Consider the following 20,659-nt stretch of genomic DNA (forward strand, 5'->3'; position numbering starts at 1 on the left):
GTCCGACTCTTGAACGCTGCAGTGGGAAAAAGGAAACCCTCAACTCACTGGATGCAGGTATGGGGAGAAATTAAATTAAAATAAATAATTTCACAATCTTTAAGGCAACGCTAAACGCTCCGGACATAAGGCTTCAGGACTAGTTTAAATATGCGCAGTCATGCTGGTATCTTTGTTTTAAACTCTGGCTCATGGCTTACGTTCAGTGTTTTGAAGGAACAAAATCCCCATTAATGTTGCACTTTTAGTTTGGAATGCTTTTGTATGGATGACGCTGAGTAAAACAGATACTACAATGGGGTTTTTCTGTAATCTTAGCATTATCTCCCTTTTCGGTGAGATAGTAAGTCGTAATTGTGAAATACTAGTCAGTATATTGGGTAATATTATCAGTACATGAGAAAGCATTCTCATTATTATTACTTAATGGCATTACAGTGATTTTTAAAAGTATATGCAGTCTTATTTTTATAGTTTTCCACCACTCGGTTACATATTAGACCCCTAAAAACTAATCTCTTATCGAAATTACATATTTAGATGTTATTTCTAAAAACAAAAATCCCTTAATGGCTTAAAAGTGGTTTATTGGTTATTCTAAACCACCTTTATTTAGTACATGTGGGTTTTTGATTTAGCAATTAACCCAAACCTGTCCACCCATGTCTCCACCACTCACCTGCAGCTTGAAAGTCCCATTCCTCAATAGGATTGGTTGCTTTGCTGTATGACGTCACCAAACCTGGCTATCTGAATTTGCCCATTTGAGAATAGAACAATGCCATTCGAAAGCTGAAAAGCTCAGCTCTGGTGTTGGTTAACTGATGATATGTATGTATTCTAGCATATAAACTTGACACACAGACATGTTAGGAAAGGCACATACTTCATTTTCACTGGAGAGGGTCTTTAAAATGTATTTCTTGTTGTCAACAAGTAAAGCATATAAGTAATATTGCACCCTACAAAAATAACTTCCTAAAATGAATATTAAATGTAAAAACTAAGATGCCAAATATAGGTAATTTTGAACAGCAAAGTAACAAGTCTTCACTAGAAACTGTTGGAGACATTTGTAAAAATATACTGAGTTACACTTTTAAATGTTTGAGAGCTGGCAATCAGAGTGTGTGCTGTGGGCTTGCAGTGAAGATATGTTTAATGCAAATGAAAAGAATCCTGTCTGAGTTTATGATAAAGCAAACCCTGTGTTGTTTCAGCAATGCTCCGCCGGTCCAGATCATGGGGGGAAGTGTGTCCGGTTTAAGCCCTGCTGAGCTCCTGTCAGAGCTGTGCGGAACTGAGGAGGACTCAAGGTTCCCTGTGTGGCAGAATGGCACAGTGAGCCCATGTTTTAATCAGATGATCTGTGGGTCTCTCGCTCATGCCATCACTGCAGTCTTTAGTGCCTGTTTCCTGAGTGTGCCGAGGTGAGCAGAGCAGCCACAAAAGCTGACTACTCTCTGAAATATGTGACAGTTTAAAGGGCTGATAGCATGGAAACACTGATTAAAAAAACATTTGGTGTAGCATATATACATTTTCAAAATATACTCTCAGATTTGTGGATACTAATATGCCAATAAGCTTAGCTTGAACTCACTGTTATGATATGAACACTTTCAAACCCACAATCTGAGTAACTGCAGTGGCGTACGTCTCTGTTTAAATGTAGCCACAATTTGCACACTGATATTTTTATTTTCAACATTTTGCAGCATCCTGTAATGTTCTCAATGCTTAAACCCTAAAATGTTATCAATATTTGCAGACTTGGGTCCACTCCACCCTCCCTGGCTATTGGCTGGAACCTCAGGGCTGCTTGTGCACTACTCCTAGTTCTTCTTTTCATCGCAGATTTGGTGTTGGCACTTGAAATCCAACAGAAAGCAATTTACCTGGATGTCCTGTCGGATGGATGTGGTATCATTGCCTGGCTGGTCCATTTTCTGGCAGTCTTGGTTCTACAAAGATCTGTCTACAGAAGGACTAGAGGTCCACCATTATTTGTGATCCTTGCTATACTCCTGATTCCTAACCTAGCTTTCACCATTGCTGCTTATGTACAGGATGGTGAATATCTCAATACAACATACCCATGGCATGTAGTCCGTCTCAGCTTTACTGTGACCAGGGCAGCTCTTATTTTTCTCTACCTGCTAGCATTTGTTTTTCCTTGTTATAAGTCACGAGGGGAATCCCTCTATATAAATGCAGACAATGCAGCTCCTCTTATTGTCCCAGAGCCTTGTGGAGGAGACACAGTGGCAGAGGATGGCTGCAGCTGCCTGTCCAGACTCCTCTACCTTTGGCTGAACCCTCAGTTAAAGCAAGGACAGCGTGGGGAGTTGGAAAGGCCATGTGACGTTTTCCAGCTGCCTCTCAGACTTCACACCAGAGCCATCACTCATCGTTTTGGTCAGTGTTGGGCCAAATGCCTGAGTCAAAGATCCTTAAGGGAACAAAGGAAAGCTGGAAGGGGACAGGATGAACCTTTGTGTAGTGAGGCCCAGCAAGAGGAACTCTCTGAGGAAAGGAACCACCATGAGATCAAGCTTTTGTGGGTGCTTCACAAAGCTTTTGGTCCACGCTACTACTCCCTTGGTGTGCTAAAGCTGCTAGCCAGCTTGTTATCATTCGCAGGACCACTGCTTCTCAGTGCACTGGTGGGCTTTATGGAGACTGAAGGGGCACCACTGAGCAAAGGTGTGTGGTGTGCTGTGGGACTCTTCTTGAGCACAATCCTTGCAGCATTCCTGCGCAACATCTTTGTGTTTGAAGTGTCGAAGGTGGCTCTGGAGGCTCGGGCTGCTGTGGTGTCCACAATTTATACCAAAGCTTTGCAGGTCAGTGGGTCAGCCCTGGCACGCTTCAACATGGGCGAAGTAGTCAACTTCATGAGCACCGATACAGACAGGCTGGTAAATTTTTTCCGCAGTTTCCATGATTTGTGGAGTCTTCCATTCCAGTTCGCCCTTGCCCTTTACCTGCTTTACCTGCAAGTGGGCGTGGCTTTCTTGGGAGGATTGGGTGTGGCTATTCTGCTTGTACCGCTCAATAAGTTCCTGGCAGCTCGCATCCTGGAGAACAATAAACATATGTTGACCCACAAGGACAGCAGAGTGAAGGTAGGAATACAAATGAAATGATTTTAATAGTGGGGTGGCATGATGGCGTTGCAGGTAGTGTCGCAGTCATATAGCTCCAGGGACCTGGAGGTTGTGGATTCAAGTCCCGTTACAGGTGACTGTCTGTGAGGAGTTTGGTGTGTTCTCCCCGTGTCCACATTGGTTTCCTCCGGGTGCTCTGGTTTCCTCCCATGATCCAAAAACACACGTTGGTAGGTGGATTGGCGACTCAAAAAAAAATTTGTCCATGCGTGTGAGTGAATGTGTGTGTTGCCCTGTAAAGGACTAGCGCCCCCTCCAGGGTGTATTCCCACCTTGTGCCCAATGATTCCAGGTAGGCTCTGGACCCACCGCGACCCTGAACTGGATAAGCGCTTACAGATAACGAATGAATGAATGATTTTAAGATATACATGCAAATATATTTTGGCCAGAATGCATGGCCTGACCAGGAGGACTGGTAAGGGTTTCTCTGTAAACTGGATCACCTAAGCCAGAATTGGGTATTGTCCAGTAGATGGATCTCTGCTTCTATTGGGGAGGCTTTCCATTTAGCTTTAAAAATAGTGTGATAGCTGCAGGCAGAACAGTTTTTAAAACATTTGCATAGCTTTGATAAACAATAATATATTTATCCAAGTGTTATCTAATGAAGTGCTCTCCGATGCAGAGACTGGCCCCTGTCCAAAAGTCCAAACAGAGATATAGACAGCTGAAGATAGGGGGTGTAGTTACCTTTTAATTATTGCGCTGTTTGTTATATACAAGTTTACAAGCTGGTCTTAGAATAAGGAGTAATAAACACAAACAGTTTATGAAAACCTTTTGACTCATGTAATGGTTTTGTTTATATACTCTTCTCCACCTCAAGCTAATGACTGAAGTGCTTTTTGGAATTCGGGTTCTTAAGTTCTATAACTGGGAGCAGCACTTCAAGGAGAAGATAAACCAAAGCCGTAAAAAAGAGCTGCATCACTTAAAGACCTTAAAGTACCTGGACGCAGTGTGTGTGTATACCTGGGCTGCTCTTCCTGTAGTAATCTCCATCCTTACCTTCATCACCTATGTGCTGTTGGGAAACAGTCTCACTGCTGCAAAGGTGAGCACTTCACTATATCATTTGCTTGTCCTGTATCTGGTTTGGCTGCATTCACTCTTTAGGCTGCACATCCTTTCATTACCCATTAAATTATACATACAGTCCAGAAACCAGCCTTTTTCTCCCTCTGATAAACCTTTTACTTGGCTGCCAAATGACAGTTGCATTATACTGTAAATGCTGTATATTTAACTTAATATTATAGCTGTAATGTTCCTCTTGCAGGTTTTTACCACTCTGGCTCTGGTGGGCATGCTGATTCTGCCTCTCAATGCTTTCCCTTGGGTCCTTAATGGCACACTGGAAGCTAAAGTATCTCTGGACCGAATTCAGCAGTTTCTTCTTCTGCATAATCAGGACTTAGCTGCATACTACAGCCAAGGTACTGAATTATTTTAAGTGGTTCAGGTTCTAGGCCTAGTTTAGGAAGTTAAAGGCAGACTTGCTTTTAGAATGTGAGAAGCTACGTTAAAAGATTTAACTAGATACAGTTTAATTCTGGCAGTGGTTTCCCTAATATGAGCTGGGATTTATACAGCCAGACACATTTCTGAAAGCAGTTGACAAAAAGTGCTATTTGGAACTCCAAGGTCTTCAACATTAAAGCAATTTATGTTTGTTGTCTCTGAATATGTTTGTAGATTTTACATTTTTTTTACAATGACTGTTTCTTGCAGAAGGCTCTGAGGATCCTCTCTCTGCCATTCAGATGACCAAGGCCAATTTCTCTTGGACGAGGCCAGGTGGTACACATACTGACACTGAAGTAGAGGGCAGTTTATATCTCCATAATCTCAATTTAAATGTCAGAAAAGTAAGTGGCCTATTCTCACAGTTTGATGTAGACCTTGTTTCCACTGGTTAAATTAATGTAAATTGTTTGTGGATTGTATCCTGTGTGTGGTTCGTTTTAACCACATGCATTTATAATAAAATAAGTCACTGCAACCAATTTCCTTTGTTCCTCGTTCCTGTTTTCTGTGTTATACACAAGATTATTTCAGCTGTTGTGCATTTCCTTAAAATGTTCCTTTGTGCTGCAACCTTGTGTGTTCACAATTATTAGCTTCTACAGTCATGGATCACGTACACAATGATGTAATATACTGAAAGTGGCTTTGGTTGTGAAATGTGGCTCAGAGGGAACCATTTTTTATGTGCATATGATCCATACATACAGTGTAAAGGGCACCTGGTACTTTCAAAATCTCCTATAATGTAATTTATTAATGTCTGTATTTTAAATTATATTTTCAGGGTTCTCTGGTTGTTGTTGTGGGAAAGGTTGGTTGTGGAAAGAGTTCACTGTTAGCTGCCATCACCGGAGAGCTAAACAGGTACAATTTAATACTGTGTTTACAATTGTACAGTATTTAATTGTTAAGTGGTTTGCAATCAATTAGTTATTACACCATATAATGTGTTTTTTGATTAATTCTTTAACATATTTGTTACTCATGCGGGGGACCTGGGTTCAAACACAGGGCAAATTGAATTGTGTCACTGGTGCGGTTTTAGGAAGTAATTTGATCTGTTTATTGTAGAAATTCATTTTGCAGCAATGGTAATATAAACTCTAAAAGTATGTTTCATAAAAAAAATCTTATCCCATTTATTTATGTTTATTCTTTAGATGTGGTGGTGTGGTGCATGTCCAGGGTAGGGAGCAAGGCTTTGGACTTGCTGCCCAGGAGCCCTGGATTCAGCATGCAACAGTACGAGACAACATCCTGTTTGGAAAGGACTTCGACAGTGGCTTTTATCAGGCGGTGTTGGAAGCTTGTGCTCTTACCGATGATCTTAATGTAAGCTCAGTGGACCTTTGAGATGTTAGAGAACCATATGATGTCTTTTAATGTATAAGATGCATATTTTACTGGCTACTTGTGCCACCAAATGAATGAATTAACAACAGGTTAAGGATGAAATATGAGCTTTCTGAACAAACATGCATATTAAAGGAATGGCAGTTCCAGAAGGATGGCAGTTAAAAATTATATCCACAATATTTTTTTTAGAAGTGACCATGTAGACTTGTTATTAAATGGACTGGAACTCTTGAACCGTTGCATGCTAAATATATTGCAGATTTTGCCCGATGGGGATCGGACAGAAGTGGGGGAGAATGGCGTGACCCTGAGTGGAGGACAGAAGAGTCGACTCTCCCTGGCCCGAGCTGTTTATATGGTAAGTAGGTCTGTCAATATTCATTGAATTAATAACTGACTGATTTACATTTGTATCGAGAGTTTGCTAATCATGTCATCAGAACTTTTTTAAAAAGGTCAAATATACTTTCCTCCATGACAGGACAAGGACATCTATCTATTAGACGATCCTTTAGCTGCAGTGGATGCAGATGTAGCTCAGCATCTCATGGAGAAATGCATTCTGGGAGTTCTTAAGAATAAGACCAGAATCCTCTGCACTCATCGAATAGAGTTTGTGGAAAAGGCAGACATGGTGGTACTAATGGAGAATGGAACAGTTGTAAAAACAGGTATTGACCAGTGGCAAAAATTTTATTTCACAGAATGCTGTAAAAGTTGCTGTATAAATCTAAACATGTAAAAAAAAAAACAAATTATTGATAAACGTAGTATCATAAGATATTTCTTATTTTGCTTTGAATTTTAAAGGAATACCAAATGAAGTCTTATCTCTGGGGAATGCTGTGCCAAATGAGAGTGGGATTGACAGCAAAGTGACTATGAAAGGTATTTGTTCCTCTCTTTGACATGTTATACGTATGGGGACAGTTTCCAGGACATGAATTAAACCTAGTCTTGAACGTCTGCACTGTCAGTGGTGAATCACCTTAGAAAAACATTTTAGATGAATCTTAGGCTTCATTTGGGCCTGTGAACCTGGGCCTAAATACTTTATCCTATTAAGCGTTCAGGGATGAATGTTGTTTTTTTAACAAATGCATACCTCATTAGATGATGGTAATGACAAGGGAGAACTGACCGTTGAGCCAGATTCAGAGGAGGGCCTAACCTCTATGGGGGAAGAGCAGAAGCAGACCGGTGGGCTTGCCTGGACGGTCTATCAGTCATACTGGAGAGCAGTGGGCGGTTGCATGGCTATGTCTGTTCTTATTTCCTTGTTCCTCATGCAAGGTATGACTGCAAAACAGCATTTCATCTGTTTTAATCGATAGTTTACTATTTATATATCATTATTAATAACATCATTTTTCATAATATTATGAAATATTAATATATTTAATAATATTTTTTTTCTCTAGCCTCTAAGAATATTTCAGACTGGTGGCTGTCTCACTGGATATCCAACTTAAAGGCTAATGGCTCTGAGTTGGTTTCACTGACAGCAGGTCCCCTTTCTTCCATGGTGCTCCTCCTTCCAGAAAGACCAGTGTAAGTTGGACTTGTGATTGGTGTAGAGTTATGGCAGGAGTATGTAGGAATGAGCATGTTATTGTCTATTTGAATTATATAGTGCTTATAATGGGGGAATAAATTCATTACTTTTCAGTTTGATAATATTTGTACTTTTCCTGTCAAATACATGGCATTCACTCCTCAGTCCATAAAGTCCATATATAGAAACAAAGCTGTAAAACAGCTCATGTTATTATATAGTAATTTACATATCCATATATCCACCCACACACTGAAATTATAAGGTGTGTTTCAGCCTGGATTGCTTTTTTAAAGACTCAAAACATAGTAGCCGGTCAGAACAAAATTTATTTACATACATCACTATGAGCTGCTTGTGTTTTAGATGTTTTCTGCAGTTCTGCAACCTATGCTCAGCCAAAAGTCTTTTTAAACATTTTAGACCAAAAAATAATAAGCAGTTTATTTAACTTTCTTGGTAAAATTATTATTGTTATTATTATTATTCCTCTAAATCATTTTTTAGCTTCCCTTTACCACTGGGGCACTCCAATCCATTTGGCAATATGAGCTCTGAGCTAAAGTTCTACATGACAGTGTATGGTTCTCTAGCTGCTTCCAACACCATCTTTACTGCTGCTCGGGCTTTTCTCTTTGCTTATGGAGCAATCTGTGCTGCCACGGTGATCCACAAAAGACTGCTGGATAGTGTACTTAAGGTAACCTCCATTTTCTTTTTTAAAAAACATTTTTAAGTTTAAAAAGTAAATTAAAAGTAACATTTTTCAACATATTGAACAGTGGAAATTATTTAAATATAATTATGTCTTATGTTAATTGAATGTAAACTTAAATGGCCAAAGTATAAGAGAAAAACTGCAAAAGGTTTGAAAGTTGTGTAGAACTCTGATATGAATTTCACTTCTTTTGTGACTGTAAGACGTTTCAATCCTAGGCAACAGTGACATTTTTTGACACTACACCCCTGGGCAGAGTTCTGAATCGTTTCTCCTCGGACATCTACACCATAGACGACTCACTACCTTTTGTCCTCAACATCCTTCTGGCCAATGTGTTTGGGCTGCTAGGGATGCTGGTGGTGATGAGCTATGGGCTGCCATGGGTGCTCCTCCCTCTGGTACCTCTAGGGGCGCTGTATTACCAAACCCAGAGGTTTTATCGGCACTCATCCCGCGAGCTTAAACGTCTCTGCAGCCTCACATTATCTCCAGTCTACTCACACTTTTCTGAGACGCTCAACGGCCTGGCTACTGTGAGGGCCAGTGGACATGCTGCTAGGTATAACACGTGTCTGGGCAGTACTTGCCATTTCTGTTCCTTTTTTTACGTCTTGTCATAAAAGCACTAACTTAAGTTGATAATCCTACATTAAAAGTAACAATCCTACGACTAACAGTCACTGAATCTGGTATGGTCTGTGATTGTACTTGTGCCTGTGCAGGTTTGAGGAGGAGAATGAGAGCCGCCTGGACCAAAACCAGCGGTGTTTGTTTGTCAGTAATGCTGCTATGCAGTGGCTGGACATACGGCTGCAGATGATTGGTGTTGCCGTAGTGACTGGGATCAGTGTAATTGCTGTGATCCAGCATCAGATTAGATCCATTGATCCAGGTAGACGCACCGTTTCTCTCAAACAATAATAACTGTTATAGTAAAACATATGCTGGGTCTATAATAGATCATCTGTACTCAAAGTTGTTATCGGAATATAATAGGTTATGGACTTTGAATTACGTGTCTCTGAAGATGCAGTTTCCAGGAAGGTTGGGACATTGAGTTACAAAAGTGCAATTGGAAAATTCTGTAAACCCTTCATTCTTATTTGGCCCCTGTCCCAGTACGATCAGACATTAGTTTATCAATTTGTATGTATTTACAAAATACAATCAAGTTGATCAGTAAGAACATTGGAAATCTTTTCTTTATACATTTGTCATTTAAATAAATATTCAAAGGTATTTGCAAATCAGAGAGACTGGTTTTTACTACAGTGAAATTAGGTTTGTTAGAAATATTTTTACATTTTCAATTTTGACATCCTTACCAACTGAAAATAAGTACACGTCTCTACAGGAAACTCTATGCAAATTATTCTGCTCATTCTGTGAAAATGAAAACATAAGCTATGCACAGGGCACATTTTGTTCTTTGATGCTTGAGTCAGCTCTTTGTCCAATGTCTTTGTTAAATTTCAGGTCTGGTTGGTCTGGCTTTATCCTATGCCCTGTCCATTACTAATCTGCTGTCAGGGCTGATCTTCAGCTTTACTCAGACTGAGATGCAGCTTGTGAGTGTGGAGCGCACTGAGGAGTATTCCACCTGCATTCCACTGGAGCCTCAGAAAGGCAGCAAAGTGGTGAGAAATACCAAGTAGAAAAGCAATGTTTCCGACATCAGGTTCTATAGCCCAACCTGTAGCTAATGGTTTTGTGTTAACTGCATTGGAGTGGTCATTAGGTAATTGCCTCATTCTTTTTTGTGGGTGTTTTGGATGGTGGTGTTTAAGTGATAAAGTTTCACACCAAAATTAGAATGACCACACACCATGGTTCGATGGTTATTGCCTAATTGTATCATGCTGTATATTCGTCATGAATGTACTTAAGCTACTCCACCCATGAATTCGGGTTATTCCTTAAATTTGTCACCTGTCTGCACATCTCTCGAGATGGCCTAATGACAGCTTTGCCTGATGTGTTTCATTTGTCTTCAGATAATTTTAATAAATACAAAAGTAACAACCACAAAAATAACTGCAGATACATTACAACTTCACAAGATACAGCTCTTGCCTGAATATACCACATTTATTTATGACATGCCAGGAGCAACATCCCCATGGATATATAAATTTAGCTCAGAAGGAACTTGATAATTTATAAAAATATAATACAGGTGTGAACCAAACAGAACAATGTGCAAACTCTACAAATTCCCAGGTTCCCAACTCTTGGCCGGAGCATGGTCGTGTGGAGTTTGCTGGAGCTGTGCTGGCTTTTCGGCCTGGCTTACCCAATGCTCTGGATGGGGTGAGTGTGGTGGTGATGCCAGGAGAGAAGGTGGGGATTGTTGGACGCACAGGCTCAGGGAAGTCCACTTTGTTCTTGGCACTTTTCCGTATGGTGGAACTGAACCGTGGACGGATACTGTTGGATGGGGAGGATATCAGTCAGGTTGGACTATCTCAGCTCAGGTGAGGTTCATAGTTTAGTGTGATATATTAGCGCTATATTTGTGAGGAGCTGTGGAGTACATAAAAACAATTTTTAGAATGTATTTATGCTGTGGCACTCTACCAATGCTTTAACTGTAGAGAAGACTAAATCAATCTGCTGTACAGATGAACCTGATCCACAAGTTTATTAAACGCTATGAGGTGTCATTTGCAGGTCCAAGCTAGCCATCATCCCCCAGGATCCCTTTTTGTTCTCCAGTTCAGTACGGGAGAACCTTGACCCCAGTGGTCATCACCTTGACCATCAGCTACTCGATGCTCTCGAGCAGTGCCACCTCGGAGATGTAGTCCGGAGAATCGGTAAGTGCCTAAGGGAAGTCCCAAAATTGTTTTTTTATTTAGATGAATCAAACCCCAAGTGGTTCTGCTTTAACCTTGTGTTGTTTCTGTGCTGTTTGACAGGAGGGCTGGATGCCGAGGTGGGAGAGAGGGGGAAATCTCTTTCAGTTGGACAAAGGCAGTTGCTCTGCCTTGCCCGTGCTCTTCTAAGTGAAGCAAATGTAAGTGCTAATTATGTAATCTGTTGTTCAGGCTGTTCATATAAAAGGTTAAAAATATATAATAATTACATATAATAATGTAGAATATTTGTTTCATATTTGTGTTGCTCCTTTTTTTGTAGGTTTTATGTATTGATGAAGCCACAGCTAGTGTAGATCATAAAACTGACATGGTTTTACAGAAAACCATCCGTGAAAGATTCAAAGATAAGACTGTCCTCACCATCGCCCATAGGTTAGTGTATTGATTTTTCTGATTTATAATATTTAAGCAAACAGCATGAATAAAAGCAAATAATATAACTATGACTTATCACCTTTGTCATAAAACACAGTTATTTTATAAATGACGTTTCCTCTTTTATTCAACAGACTCAATACAATAATGGACTCTGATAGGGTTTTGGTGATGCATGCTGGGAACGTAGTGGAGTTTGACAGCCCAGCTGCCCTTTGCAAAAGAACTGATTCAGTTTTTAAGAAACTACTTTGTGGAGCAGGAGAATGACAGACAGATATTATCTTCCAGTGTTTTAAACAGTGACTGTAAAGCTGGTTTAACAAAACATCGCCAGCTTTCACCTAAAGAATCATTATACATCTGTGGGGGGAAAAGGAGAAACTGAACAGCTGTACTTGAACACTAAGATTCTTTGTGAACAGTGTCAAATGTTCACTTGATACACCTGCATTTTGTTTCGTTGGTGTCCTTTGAATGCAGCACTTGGATGAGTTTTTTAGATGTTCAGACTTGAACATCTACTTCAGACTCAGCGGAAAACATCTACTACAAAACCTCGTATATTATCAGACTTAAAAGTAAATGCAAAGTTTGAATGTTTCTGGCTAAATGATGTTTTGTTGATTTTTCTTAGTGCACAGTGCCATATCCCCTTCCATCCTGTTAGGTGAGAGCCAAATTTCCCCATCGCGCAATGCTAACAAAACTCAAAGAACAACCATCTGCTTCCTCCCAGATGTAATGTTTGTCACCACAACTTGTGTCTGTGTAGAAAATGAAACACTTTTTTTTCTCAGACTTTAATTTAGAACAATTGATTGTATGGCAGTAATTTTTGCAATAAAATGTTTTTTTAATATATCATTTTAAAATGTATGTGTTGAAGTGTACTTTTCCCATATAACACAATATGGCTTGTTTTCTTGTTATAAAATAGCTTATTAGCTATTTTATCTTTAGCGCTTTTTGGTCTTTACAATGTGCTATTAACTTGTAGAAAAGTAATACTTATAAAAGTATGTTTACAAACAAGGGGAATATATACACAAAATATATTTATACATACATAATACATTTTTATTTAAATGAGTATTTTTATTAAAGTATTTTTAACAATTTAAAAATGTGAATATTGAATATTGTAGTCATCAGAGTTGTTTTATTTTCCTGTTTCTTATAACCATAAGCAACCAAAAGGTGTGGCATGCTTCTTGCATTCCCATTAGTAAAGTAGTATGCATATTTACTATGTGCTTGTTCACGGAAGAAAATGCATTAGTGCACATCAGGTATATTAACCCTGGAGAAGTCTTCTCCACCCAGATCCTATGTGCCTCAGGGATGGTTTGTTGTGTGACTGAACTGAAGAGAGACTTATCATGAGTCACACGGGAGGATACAGGTGTGACTGCCCATTGTGTTCTAAATTGATTTTAAGAAGTTCTTGTATAGTAGGTTTCCATACGCTTTTCAGGCAGAATTTTGTGGGTTTTGTGTGTGTCCTTGGGTGTGAGTCAGAGTCTAAACCAGTTTGTTGGCTCTTACAACTGCCTTGAAGAGTACGCCCATAAACAGTCAATGGAAAGCAGCAGTAAACATGGTCTTGCCACACAGTGTTTGGCAGCAGTGCTTATCAGTATGGCAAGTTAACATCCAGCTGTGGAGAGAAATCTTGAAGTTCAACAATCTTCATACGAGGTCAGACAAAGTTCTACTTTATTTTTCAGGGTGTCTGCAAATAATTTAAGTAACATTATATATCATTATCTCAAATACCTAATTAATTCAACCACTTTTTAATATAATAAATAGATAATTGACATTCAGGTGTGTTCCTGTACAGTTATCATTCATTGCAGAATGTGTGATGAACCTTTTAATAACAATGGAACATTGTCATTTAATGTCCCTTTCATTTAATTTGGTAATTGTTACATGTGCTTATTTCTCTCACATGCTCCTAATATGTGCATTTAAATAGAGCATTATAAGAGCTACCAGGAGTGAAACACTAACACTGAAAAAAATATTTATGTTAGTGTAATCACTCTCTCCCAAATGTGTAAGATTTATTTATATAACAGATAAATGGTCTTATTTTAGGATTTCAGTACTGTGGGATGTTGGCCATGTTGTCTTCATTAGGTCTTAGACCTAATCCACAGATACTGTTTTTAGCACTTGTCAAATGCAATGAAAATCTTTCTTCCTGGGATGTCAAAAGATTATCACACTTCATCAAATGCCACTAAAAATTTCCCAGCATGCATGATGTGTATTTACACCAGTGGGTGTGGGTGAATACACAGTCACTTTTGTTCTGGCCTAACCCGTTCCTGGCTCTCGTCGATACACTCTCCCAGAACAATTCCATGAATTCCTCAAGGTTTCAGGTCTGTGTTTACCTACCTGCACCTTGCCTTTAAGTGCTGGACGAGTGCAGATCTAAAATTGTTATTATTTAATATTAGGATGGAATTGTGCTACATTACACTGAGTTACACTTATTTATTAAGTCAAATCGCTGGTTACGTATGTAACCGTGGTTATGTGAATAGTGGATGACCGCCAGGGCGGTGCCAAAAGTGGATGTATCCCTGCCGTGCCACGGCCAACCGAGAGCGTATGCCAACGAAGTCACTCACGTGACACAGCGTGAGAATCCCACGCAGTATATAACTGCTCGGATCACGCTGTACTGCCTCAGGGACCTGGATCTTCTCGCCTCTCCGAGTGACCAGGAACCCTGACGGTCATCCACTATTCACATAACCACGGTTACATACGTAACCAGCGTTATGTTTCATATCTCCTGACCGCCAGGGCGGTGCCAAAAGTGGATGACGTGTATCAACGATGTCACGAGGAGGATTATTGACAGTCTGCGGCCCGGGATAGAACTGCTGTAGACAGCCCCTCCGCAGCTGCGATGTTCACACTATAAAATCGGGAGAAGGTGCACGGTGTGGACCACGTAGCCGCCGTGCATATCTCCTGCAAGGAAACACCTCGGAGTGCAGCCCAGGAAGTTGCAACACCCCGGACAGAATGGCCCGTGATATGGTAAGGCATCTGGAGGCTTGCAGCCTCATAAGCCCCTCGAATAACGTCCACAAGCCAATGGGACAGTCGTTGTTTAGACAGTGCCATCCCCAGCTTGGCGGCAGAGAAGCAAACAAACAGCTGATCGGTCTTCCTTACATTAGCCGTAGCGGTTACATAGGCCCTAAGGGCACGCACAGGGCAAAGTAAGGACCGCCTTGCATCAGAATGGTCTGTGTAGGCGGGAAGGTCGATGGCCTGATTCACAAAGGCAGGTTCCAAAATCTTAGGCAGGAAGGCAGTGTTCAGCCTCAACCTGACGCTAGAATCATTTATGCCTCACTGCAGGCATAAGGGGCTGATGGACATAGCATGGAGCTCACACCTCCGCTTAACTGTGCAAACGGCTAGTAAAAAAGTGGTCTTCAGGGAGATCCACTTGAGGCTCGCCTGTTCCAATGGCTCAAAAGGTGCCTGACAAAGGCTGTCTAGCACCAGTGAAAGGTCCCAAGGTGGAGACCGAAGTGTACGAGGCGGGACCAGTCGTCTCGCCCCCTTCAAGAAGGACGTAATCAACTCCTGAGAACCCAATGAAACACCATCAGACAGCACCAAGTGGTGCGACAGGGCGGCCACGTACACCTTAAGTGTAGAGGGAGACTTCCCTTCATTCAGTTGTGACTGCAAGAAGGACAGAACTGTCTGTAGCGTGCATGAATGTGGGTCCAAACCTTGGCCAGCGCACCATACCTCAAACTTCCATCTGCCCTTGTAAAGGGCACGAGTAGAGGGGGCCCTAGAATTATCAATAGTGTGTTGCACCTGGGGAAAACACAACTCTAGCCCAGTGGGGGGCCTAAGGGCCACAGCCACAGTCGAAGCCGTTCTGGCTGGGGGTGACACACCTGTCCTCTCAGTTGTGAGAGCAGATCTGTACGACTCGGTAGCTCCCATGGTGTACCTTGAACCAGGGAAAGCAGAAGAGGAAACCATGGCTGGTATGGCCATTGAGGTGCCACCAAGAGAACCCGATGGTTTTCCCAGCGTACTCTGTCCAAGAGAGCTGGAAGTAGTGGAAAGGGAGGAAAGGCATAGAGTAGTGCCCTCGGCCAGTCGTGGGCTAGGGCATCCTCGCCCAGTGGGCTGTCTTGCGGCTCTTCCGAAAACCACAGGGGGCAATGCGTGGTGTCCCGTGAGGCGAAGAGATCCACCTGAGCTTTCCCGAACAACTTCCACACTGACTGAATCACCTCGGGATGCAGTCTCCACCGTCCTGAGTGTATGGTGTGGCGGGAGAGGGTGTCCGCTACGTTGTTGGAGGAGCCAGCCACATGTGCTGCTCTGACAGACAGGAATCTTGGGTAAGCCCATGTCCACAGACCCTGGGCAATGCTCAGGAGCTCGCGGGATCTCGTTCCGCCAAAGTGATTCACATAATACACCGCTGACATGTTGTCTGAGCGTACCAAGACATGCCTCCCCTGGAGAATGGGAAGAAAATGTCTCAGAGCAAGCCATATTGCCCGCAGTTCCAGCGTGTTGATGTGGCTCTGGGCCTGCCGGTCGGACCAGAGTCCCTGAACTGCCCTGTGATGACATACTGCCCCCCAGCCAGTGGGGGACGCGTCTGTGGTAATCACTTCCCTGCGGGAGGGGATGCACCCCAGCCTGACACCTGACTGGAGGAAGGTGACCGAGGTCCATATGTTCAGGGCAGAAACACATTCTCCTGAAATGTGAAAATGCCTGTGACGCACTGCGTCCAGCCTTAAGCTGGTGATCCACATCTGGAAGGGTCGGATGTGGAGCCTCCCCAGTGCCACCACCTGTGAGGCTGCGGTAAGCAGTCCCTGTAGCCGCAAGAGATCCAAAAACCGGACCTTGCGTCCTAGTTTCAAGCGGCGGATGGCGCAGAGTATGGCTCGAGCATGAGCCCAAGGGAGGGACGCTCTCATAAGGTGTGAGTCCAGCACCATTCCCAGAAAGGTGATGGTTTGGGTCGGAGTGAGCACGCACTTGCCCCAATTTACAGTGAACCCCAGTGCCTGTATGTGCTGCAGCAACTGGAGTGTGTCCTTGTGCGCACGCTGTTCTGTCGGGGCACACACGAGCCAATCGTCGAGGTAAGGCAGAATTTTCAGTCCCTCTGCCATAAGTGGGGACAGTGCGGCACGTATGCACCTTGTGAAAACCCTGGGAGCCAGGGAGAGGCCGAATGGTAAGACACGAAATTGGTACACCTTCTAATTGAAGGCAAACCGGAGGAAGCACCTGTGCTCCGGAGCAATGGGAACATGAAAGTAGGCGTCTGCAAGGTCGACAAGTGTGAACCATTCTGCCTTGTCGATCATACGAAGGGTGACCGCTGTGTGCAACATCCGGCACGGTAGAACCTTTAAATAGGCATTTAGCCGCCGGAGGTCTAAAATGGGTCTGAGCCCACCATCCTTTTTGGGAACTACAAAGTAAACAGAGTAAAAACCCTCTGTCTGAACATGAGGGGCCACTAACTCTATGGCTCCCTTGTCCAGGAGAACTCGAACTTCCTGGGAGAGCCTTGCTGCCCGGTGTGGGTCTTGAACTCTGGTAAACAGTGGGCGAGAACTTAGGGGTGGCTGGCGGCGAAACTGCAGCCTGTAACCCCTCGACATGGTCCTGAGGACCCATGGATCTGAGACCGTCCTGTCCCAATAAGCTTGATGGAAAGCAGGAAGGGGTCCAGTCACCGGCCGGGATGTGTCAGCGACGATCTGCTGTAGTACCGTGGGGTACATGCCGTCTAGGGGGCCGTGCATGCCGCCTAGGGGCCGGCACAGGAACCGTGGAATCGCCTGGGCGGACCTGGGGAGCTGGAGTGCTAATCCGCCGTCCTCGGTCATGACTCCGCACTCTGTGCGGTGGGCGACGAAAGCTCTGTGATTGTCCCACGCCATGAAGTTTCCGTGCTCGGGCAGCGAGGACTGGGCCAGCCACACTTGACGACGAGCATGTAGACTAGTGGCCACAAGCCGTCCAGTATCATGGGTCATATATCCAGCTGTTAAAAGAGCCAGATTCAGCAATTCTTCTGGAGCGGTGGGGTCCTCTGCGGTAGCAGGAGGGTTCTGAAGGGCTATGAGCAGGATGCATAGCGTGTTGAGCAGCCTACCCAGCCGTGTCGCTGAATTATGCAGTTTAACAACCATTTCGTCCGTGCGTCTGCATTCCACACTGGGGCAGCGGGGCTCCTGACGAAGAGCCTCATCTGGTGAAACCACTGTTGAGGCTACACAGGGGTCGATAGGCGGCATGTTCGCTAAACCGTATTCAGCCGCTCCAGACATGGAAGATAGCATGCGAGCCGTATCTGTCGGACGACATGCTCTCTCACTACGAAAGGCGGCAGAGAATTCCGCCACAAAATCCTGACATGGGGGTACTGCAAGTCCGTCTGCCTCCAAGCGCTTAAAAAGAGCGTTAGAGCGCAAGCATTCTGCCGCTGGGGTATCTAGGCCCAGCCTGGCCAGGGCTAGTTTCAATGTCTTTTCCACCGAAGACCTGTGTGAAGACGCCGCAGGGGTTTCTCCATCCTCTCTAGCTCCACTCGAAGAGAAAGAGCGAGGCGGCAGTGGGGAGCTCGGGTTTAGAGTAAGGGCCTCAGTCTCACGACCACTAGGTGGCATGGTCGGGAACCCCATGTCCGATGCAACCGTGGAAAGAATATCTAAGTCCGGCTCCGGAGGCAGCAACCCAGAGTCCTGAGAATCCACAGAGGCTTCTTCCGACTGCCTCTGATTCTGGCTGCCCATAGCTAAAACCAAGCTCTTCAGTTGGTTCAGCTCGGAAAAAACAGTGTCCATCCTGTCAGATAGAGCCCCATAAGACTTTTTCCGACGCGGCTCTTCCGCGAGGCGCGGGGCGCTTCTTTTGGCTCGTGTTTTAGGTGCAGCCGAATGGCGAATGGCCAAGGGCATCACCGCGCAATCAATGCACGGGTCCGTAAGTGCCTCGCGCAGGTGGTCCAGGCCCAGACATGACGGGCACAGTCGGTGTCCATCGTTGGGCTCCAAAATGGAGGGGCAGTGAATACAGCTAATCTGAGATAGCATTGCCAAGGAAAAAAAACCTCTGCGTCACAAAAGCCGTTCCTTACCGGCGTATACTGCGTGGCCTCAGTGGATTCGGTGTACCGAACACTGAGGAGCAGAAAGGAAAAACGCGTCGATGCCTAGCGCTGTAGCCCTCGGTGTACCACGGCTTGTGCGTCTAAAGGCTGGAGAAAAGTACTCACCCGTTAGGTTCGCGGTGGTTCGTATAGGCTCGTACCTAAGCTCTGGTACCAGGCTATGTACGGCGGTCGGCTGACGTATCCCTCGAAGAGACGTGAAGAGAAGAAAAAATAAACAGCTCTAGAGGTCGGGAAAAATTCCGAAGCTCAAGGCGAGCTGCGCTCAATCGGCTTCCAAGGCGAGAAGGAGGCAGTACAGCGTGATCCGAGCAGTTATATACTGCGTGGGATTCTCACGCTGTGTCACGTGAGTGACTTCGTTGGCATACGCTCTCGGTTGGCCGTGGCACGGCAGGGATACATCCACTTTTGGCACCGCCCTGGCGGTCAGGAGATATGAAACATAACAGCACTTTGCAAGAGCATGACTGAGAGTGGCAAAAATATCCAATAAGACAGCTCTGGTCCCTCTTCATTTTGGTCATGAAGCTTTGAGGGTCATGTAACAAAAAATCATGGATTTTGTTTGGGTGGGGGTTTTGTGTGTTGTTGTTTTTTCTTTTGGTAATACATAATCCTCTTGGGAGACACTGACCTATATATATTACATTTCCCTCAGTGCTTCAGTTTTCATTTTGTGTAAGAAGTACAATAAAGTATATTATTATTGTTGTTATTTATTTGTTTAACGATCATTTCATAATTAGAATAACGATCATATCGTTCATGATTTCCTGAACCCTCACTTGATACTGAGGCATGTAGCATTATGTCAATAGCCAAAGTGATATTAAATATGTAAATACAAAAACATCTGCTCAGTTCTTTTTCTCATTTCCAGGGATCAGCCTTGGTGTTAACTTTACAAACATGGTAAGTGTTCTGATGTTTGCTTTAAAGCTTGTGCTATAAATGTAAATATAGAAGCTGAAAAATTCAAAAACAAACAAACAAAAAAAATTGTTACATTTTATTTTAGGCATAGCAGTTAAGTTTTTGTTTTATTAATATTTGCATTGAACTTTGTAGAAAGAAAATATTTTGTGTAACTGTTTACATAACTGTTTAAATTAATTTAATTCAGTGTTATAAAGCAGACACAAATATGAAAATTAGCGTGTGTGTTTTTTCCCCCTGACAATTTGAAATATTCTATAAAAACATTACGGTAAAAAAAGAAAGTCAGACAATATTAGAAAACAATAAACTGTATTTGTATCTATTTGTAGTAATTTCTTGTCATAAAACTCTGAATATCTGATTGATGAGTGAGATTTTGTCATACATACTTTTGTAATTCCAATTTATTCTAGCCTTGTATATGAAGTTTATTATTAAACAGTAACTACATTTTTTTAATTGTTTTAATGTGATTTTGAAATTTTGAGTAACCTTGTATGTTTACACAAAGTCACTGAATATTTGGTTTCAGCCTGGCCATCGAAGGAGTCTCTCTGAGGACCTTGTACTTGAAGATAATGAAAAAGGTTGTGTGCTGATCTCCAAAGTCAACTCTGACCTAACCGAATGTCAGGGGATACAGGAAGGTAAATTCAAAATTCTGTAATAAATTCAATATTGTTCCCTATTTCTTTTTTTTTTTGCTGAATTGGGCTAATTCAAATTTCAGTCAGGTGTGAAAACTGAACAGTGCAGTTTTTTTAATTGCAGACCATTCAAAATTAAGATGATACATTTTATGAAAAATTACCTTGTGTTGAATAGCTGGCAGGCCAATGATAGAAAGACAGGTACAGTAGACTACAGGTAAAGAAAGGGAGGAGGAGGAAATGGATGATGTGCTTGATTTCACATCAGTGG

The 20,659-nt window shown here is 42.8% G+C and overlaps 1 protein-coding gene and 1 long non-coding RNA gene across 4 annotated transcripts in view; one reads left to right on the forward strand and one right to left on the reverse strand.

The window, feature by feature from the left end:
- On the forward strand, positions 1-12,422 carry abcc10 (ATP-binding cassette, sub-family C (CFTR/MRP), member 10). Of its 3 annotated transcripts, none has more exons than XM_066648280.1 (22): positions 1-57; positions 1,221-1,430; positions 1,772-3,128; positions 4,000-4,227; positions 4,453-4,609; positions 4,905-5,041; positions 5,485-5,564; positions 5,861-6,032; positions 6,316-6,414; positions 6,538-6,727; positions 6,867-6,944; positions 7,170-7,349; positions 7,478-7,607; positions 8,119-8,311; positions 8,548-8,891; positions 9,055-9,224; positions 9,809-9,969; positions 10,553-10,806; positions 11,003-11,148; positions 11,251-11,348; positions 11,471-11,583; positions 11,721-12,422. In XM_066648280.1, the coding sequence occupies exons 2-22, from the start codon at positions 1,243-1,245 to the stop codon at positions 11,854-11,856; spliced, it is 4,611 nt and encodes a 1,536-aa protein (XP_066504377.1). In that variant the 5' UTR covers positions 1-57; positions 1,221-1,242; the 3' UTR covers positions 11,857-12,422. The 3 variants fall into 3 exon arrangements, with proteins under 3 accessions (XP_066504377.1, XP_066504379.1, XP_066504378.1); XM_066648282.1 differs by having other exon boundaries at positions 4,908-5,041; XM_066648281.1 differs by lacking the exon at positions 1-57 and adding an exon at positions 727-831.
- Positions 10,729-20,659, reverse strand: part of LOC136672292 (uncharacterized) — a 19,035-nt gene continuing 9,104 nt past the window's right edge. Inside the window, exon 3 of the long non-coding RNA XR_010795783.1 lies at positions 10,729-10,855. This is a non-coding gene — a long non-coding RNA (uncharacterized lncRNA). The remainder of the gene's footprint in view (positions 10,856-20,659) is intronic.

The sequence above is a fragment of the Hoplias malabaricus genome, chromosome 16 (assembly GCF_029633855.1).
Source record: "Hoplias malabaricus isolate fHopMal1 chromosome 16, fHopMal1.hap1, whole genome shotgun sequence".
NCBI lineage: Eukaryota > Metazoa > Chordata > Actinopteri > Characiformes > Erythrinidae > Hoplias > Hoplias malabaricus.